At 46.2% G+C, this 4,563-nt stretch overlaps 2 protein-coding genes across 2 annotated transcripts; one reads left to right on the top strand and one right to left on the bottom strand.

Moving 5' to 3' along the window:
• The first annotated feature begins 2,390 nt into the window (after window positions 1–2,390).
• Window positions 2,391–2,907, top strand: LOC104535401 (histone H2B 1/2/3/4/6). The gene has a single exon (XM_010181686.1). It carries the CDS (start codon window positions 2,391–2,393, stop codon window positions 2,769–2,771), a length of 381 nt encoding a protein of 126 aa, XP_010179988.1. The 3' UTR covers window positions 2,772–2,907.
• A 1,228-nt stretch (window positions 2,908–4,135) lies between these two features.
• Window positions 4,136–4,558, bottom strand: LOC104538474 (histone H1; the record flags this gene model as incomplete). Its single annotated transcript, XM_010181687.1, has 1 exon — window positions 4,136–4,558. A coding segment is annotated over one exon (423 nt), but the record flags the coding sequence as incomplete, so codon positions are not given.
• Window positions 4,559–4,563: the final 5 nt, after the last annotated feature.

Genomic DNA, 4,563 nt, shown 5'->3' with positions numbered 1-4,563 from the left:
TAGGAGGCTAAAATCAAGCAGTACGTGTTCAGTTCACAGTAGCCACCTTTCCTCAAAGGAGGCTCTAATCATTCTATTCTTGCTGATCTTTACAAACCTTGTTAGAACTGAGAATCTTTGAGACCTAGATCAACTATCATTTTTGTTGGAATTGATCAATAGATTCAAAATATTAACAAGGGGAGAAGGTTGCAGAAGCTGGTTTTTTGCATTTGGGGTTTTTAATTTTTTTTTAATGTCTCTGCTTTCTCGATTTACATTGCTGAGATTTCCCTGTGTTATCCAACATTTTCTCTTTCAGGGCACTGTGACAAAAGCTACAGCCTTTGTCTGCTATTGTGGAGATAAAACTGGAGATCCTATGCCCCATTTTCCTGGAATAGCATCTCAAGTCACTGACTTTCACAGATGTTTATGGGAGAACTTCCATTACCAAGCAGAGGTGTTCTCAGTGAACTGCTTTTCTGGGTAATGTTTATGCCAAAAGAAAGACATTTGGTTCACAGCGCATACGTGAGGAGTTAAATGTCTAGATATAAGCTGCTTTGGCTTCTTTTCTTGCTTTGCTGAAAAAAGAGAGAACTATTTTTTTTTTCTACAAAATGCAGACAAAGATCCTTCCTACCTTATTAGATTTTCTCCAAGCTGATCGAGCTGCTAAAGGCAGCTTTGGGGGAGGCAGAGCAAATGGAGATGGATGAGCATCCCCCGCATCCCCCTTTCTGATGAAAGGGAGCAGGACTGAGGGAGATGGACATTGAACCAGAGAGCCATTGTATCACTGAGGCAGCATGAAGCTACTCTCCTCAACACGAGTGGCTGGTTTTGTCTCCCCTGTTTAGGTGTCAAGCACAGCAGAAGCACTTGCAAGCAAGCCTTACTCACTGGGAGGAAGAAAGGTCCCAGCCTTTCCTTTCCTGATTCCCTTTCTTCAGACAGCACAACTTTGGATGTAGACTGGAAATCTTGATGCATCTAGAATTCTACCCATCAGAGTAAAGGGAACAAAAAACAGAAACAAAAACAGCTTGGTAATGTGACAGATCTTTTTAATACTTGCACCACAATCTCTCCCACTACCCTTGCAAATCTCCTTGAGCACTTAATTTTGTTCTGATTTTAGCAATCTCACCCACTTTACTCCACTTTTACCTATGCCACATGTGTTTCTTGTATAGACTTACACCATCCATGTCCTCTGATACCAAGAAATTCTAGACTTGAATGGCTCTTACAGTGTCGAAAAGGAAATAACATCTTTGTAGCACTGGGTAATGATACCAACTTATGCAGTTCCAGCTTCGTTCCATCACAAGTTGTCTTGATCCCTTTAAAAGTGGAACACAGTGCTCTCAATGAATGAATTTATAACTGTAATTTGTAATGTGGCCAAAGAGTATTAAAAAAATTACCTCTTTTCTAAGCATACAGGGTAATACTAAAGAACACTTTATCATATATTAAAGAAAAAAACCCCAAAAGAAGAACAAAACCATATCAGAATTCTTAGTACCATGAAATCATGTTAGAGTGTTTAAAAAATAGCTTTTTTTCCTCAAACAATTAAGTCAACTTAACAAGAAAGCAGCCAGAATTTCTGAATCACAGTAAATTCAAAATTTTATTTTCAATGCACAATTCATTTTTATTTCGAGGAATATCTTGCCTTTTGGTGTAAACAAATTCATTCAATATTTATTATGTCCTAAAAGAAGGCCACATTCTTTCAATTTACAAATTCAATCAGAAGTCATCTATTTTAAAGTCCTGAAAAACAAGCCATGTTCTGTGAGCCAGAGGAATTAATTTCAAAAACAATTAGCTATGCTTAATATTCCAGAGCCTCTATATGTCTTTTCTGGTTGCATTTTTTCACTTTTAACTCATGGCTGTTACAAATGCAGGCTGTTACATGAAGTATACAGGTATACTTGTTCTTGAAGAAAAAAAAATAAAGAGTAGTAAAACCGCTTGCAATTTTTAACTTCTCTGTTATTTTTCCTCGAGAAATTGCCAATAATGACACTTTATACGTACAAATCCACCGGAGGAGGCAACTGCAAGGCGCCGCTGAGCCCAGAAGCTGAGGGGTGACCCCGGGGGCGGGGCGAGGCCAAGCAGCAGAGGCCGAGCTTCGGCACGGAACTGTGCGACTGAAAAAGCTGCTTCTGATTGGCTAATAGGCTTCGAATTATTAACCAATAATGGCGTGGGATTTGAAAAGTACCAATTACTAAGGTGCTCGTACAAGTGGCAACGTCACTGGCTCCGTTATCCAGTAGAAGCGATGATAGCTGAGGCCGGATATTTGCATAAGGGCTCTATAAATAAGGCAGCAATCGTACTATCGGGCATTCCGGTACTGCACAGCAAGCCGGGATATCTCCGCCATGCCTGAGCCTGCCAAGTCCGCCCCCGCGCCCAAGAAGGGCTCCAAGAAAGCGGTGACCAAGACCCAGAAGAAGGGCGACAAGAAGCGCAAGAAAAGCCGCAAGGAGAGCTACTCCATCTACGTGTACAAGGTGCTGAAGCAGGTGCACCCCGACACGGGCATCTCGTCCAAGGCCATGGGCATCATGAACTCCTTCGTCAACGACATCTTCGAGCGCATCGCCGGCGAGGCCTCGCGCCTGGCGCACTACAACAAGCGCTCCACCATCACCTCGCGGGAGATCCAGACGGCCGTGCGGCTGCTGCTGCCGGGTGAGCTGGCAAAGCACGCCGTCTCCGAGGGCACCAAGGCCGTCACCAAGTACACCAGCTCCAAGTAGAGCGTCTCGGATCGCCAGTTTTAACCCAAAGGCTCTTTTAAGAGCCACCAATGTTTTCAAGTGAAAGGGCTAAATTGCTGTGTTTCTCTTGGAAGGTATGTAGAGAGCTTGTTCATTTGCATGGGAAGTTTATTATTTGCTGCTTTGGTTAGCTGAAAAGTTGCTTCTAAAGCGTAGAGGGATCTCTGTTAACAGCCTGCGGTTCGCATATGGGGTTTTGTGTGGTTATTTAAAACTTAAAAATGAGTACGTGGCTTCGGACTTTGTTGTGGCTCAAAAGCAGCAGCCACTGTATTGCAGTGTTTTGCTAGCTCTCTGTTTTCAGAACTCGGAAGTCCGGCTGGGGGAAGGTAAGATCGTCTTCCTAAGGGTTTTGAGTTTTCTTATTTGATAGGGTCCGGTGGCAAAAATCTGTTAAAAATTCGCTTTCTGTGCACTATACCTGCAAAATAAAAAAATCTTACTTTGCTTCTTTCAGTGACTAATAAATATTTTGAAAGCAGCTTCTGAAATAAGTCTTCCAGTTCTGTTTATAGCTTGTTTTACGTTCCAGTGTGTCCCCCTCCCCTAACACAGACACACTCGCTTTTTTCAGTGATCTCGAAATAGGTAACAGTGAAAGATTTCTCTTCACCAAGGGTTTTCAAGTTTCAAACACCAATGCCCGAACTTGCAGAGGAGTTGGTAAAGAGAAAAAAAAAGCTACGGATGTGAGGCTGACGGCAGCCGGTGCTGTGCAACGTAGGCAGGGGTTGGGAGTACTGAAGCCACCCACAACTTTTCCTGCCCCACCGCGCCAGTTCGGCCTCAGAGGGTGTGCGGGGCACGGTTTGCACGTTTCCTTCCCCCCGCCCCAAGCCATACCCAGCCACAGAGCCGTGAGAAGGGGGAAGGGGGGATGCGGTGCCGTACGTAACCAAGCGGGGGCAGGCACCGGAAGCAGCCTCGGAAGCGGGAGTGTCACCGCCTACAGGGCGGGACGGAGGCGCGGGCGGAAGGGGCCAATCCCGGCCCAGCGCGGGACTTTTAAACACCCGCAGGTGCCGCAGCCCAGGGGCGCTCCCTGGGCCGCTGCTCTCGGCGGTTTTGGTGCCGGTCAATTGAAGGGGCGGAGCAATCGCCGCCGATACGCAGGGCTCCCGAATTGCACGCAAGGAAACACTTCCTGTCTAAGGAAGCCCGGGTCGCCCATGGAGGCTGCACCAAACGTTTAAGTTCTTAAACATAAAACTTCCTTATTTCAGGATAAATTCCTGCAAGTTCTTTTGCTACTGCGAATACCAGTGTTTCAGCTCTTTCGAGACTAAGTGGGTGGCTCTTAAAAGAGCCTTTGGGTTTATCTAAATTAATAGACTCGTTTATTCTCAAGTAGTTTTACTTCTTTTTGGGAGCCGCCTTCTTTGCCTGGCTGCTTTGGGCTTGGCTGCCTTGGGCTTGGCTGCTGTGGGCTTCACCGCCTTTGCCTTGGCCGGGCTCTTCGCAGCTTTCTTGGGACGGCCTGCCTTAGCAGCTTTTTTAGGGCTCTTTGCTGCTTTCTTGGCTGGAGTAGCTGCCGGCTTCTTGGCTTTCTTAGGGCTCTTCTTCACGGCCGCTTTCTTGGGCTTCTTGGCAGCACTGGCAGGCTTCTTAGCTGCCGGCTTCTTAGGCTTGGCTGCTGGCTTTTTCTTGGTTGCCTTCTCCTTCGTCTCACCCGGCTTTTTGTTCAGCTTGAACGACCCGGAGGCACCGGTGCCCTTGGTCTGTACTAGGGTGCCCTTACCAACAAGGCTCTTGAGCCCCAGCTTGATGCGGC

The sequence above is a fragment of the Mesitornis unicolor genome, unplaced genomic scaffold (genome assembly GCF_000695765.1).
Source record: "Mesitornis unicolor isolate BGI_N332 unplaced genomic scaffold, ASM69576v1 scaffold46783, whole genome shotgun sequence".
NCBI lineage: Eukaryota > Metazoa > Chordata > Aves > Mesitornithiformes > Mesitornithidae > Mesitornis > Mesitornis unicolor.
The sequence above is the reverse complement of the archived record's forward strand: the minus strand, read 5'-3'. Positions and strand labels throughout refer to the sequence as shown.

Coding starts and splice junctions, on each gene's coding strand:
- LOC104535401 (XM_010181686.1), top strand. CDS start 2,391: ATGCCTGAGCCTGCCAAGTCCGCCCCCGCGCCCAAGAAGGGCTCCAAG.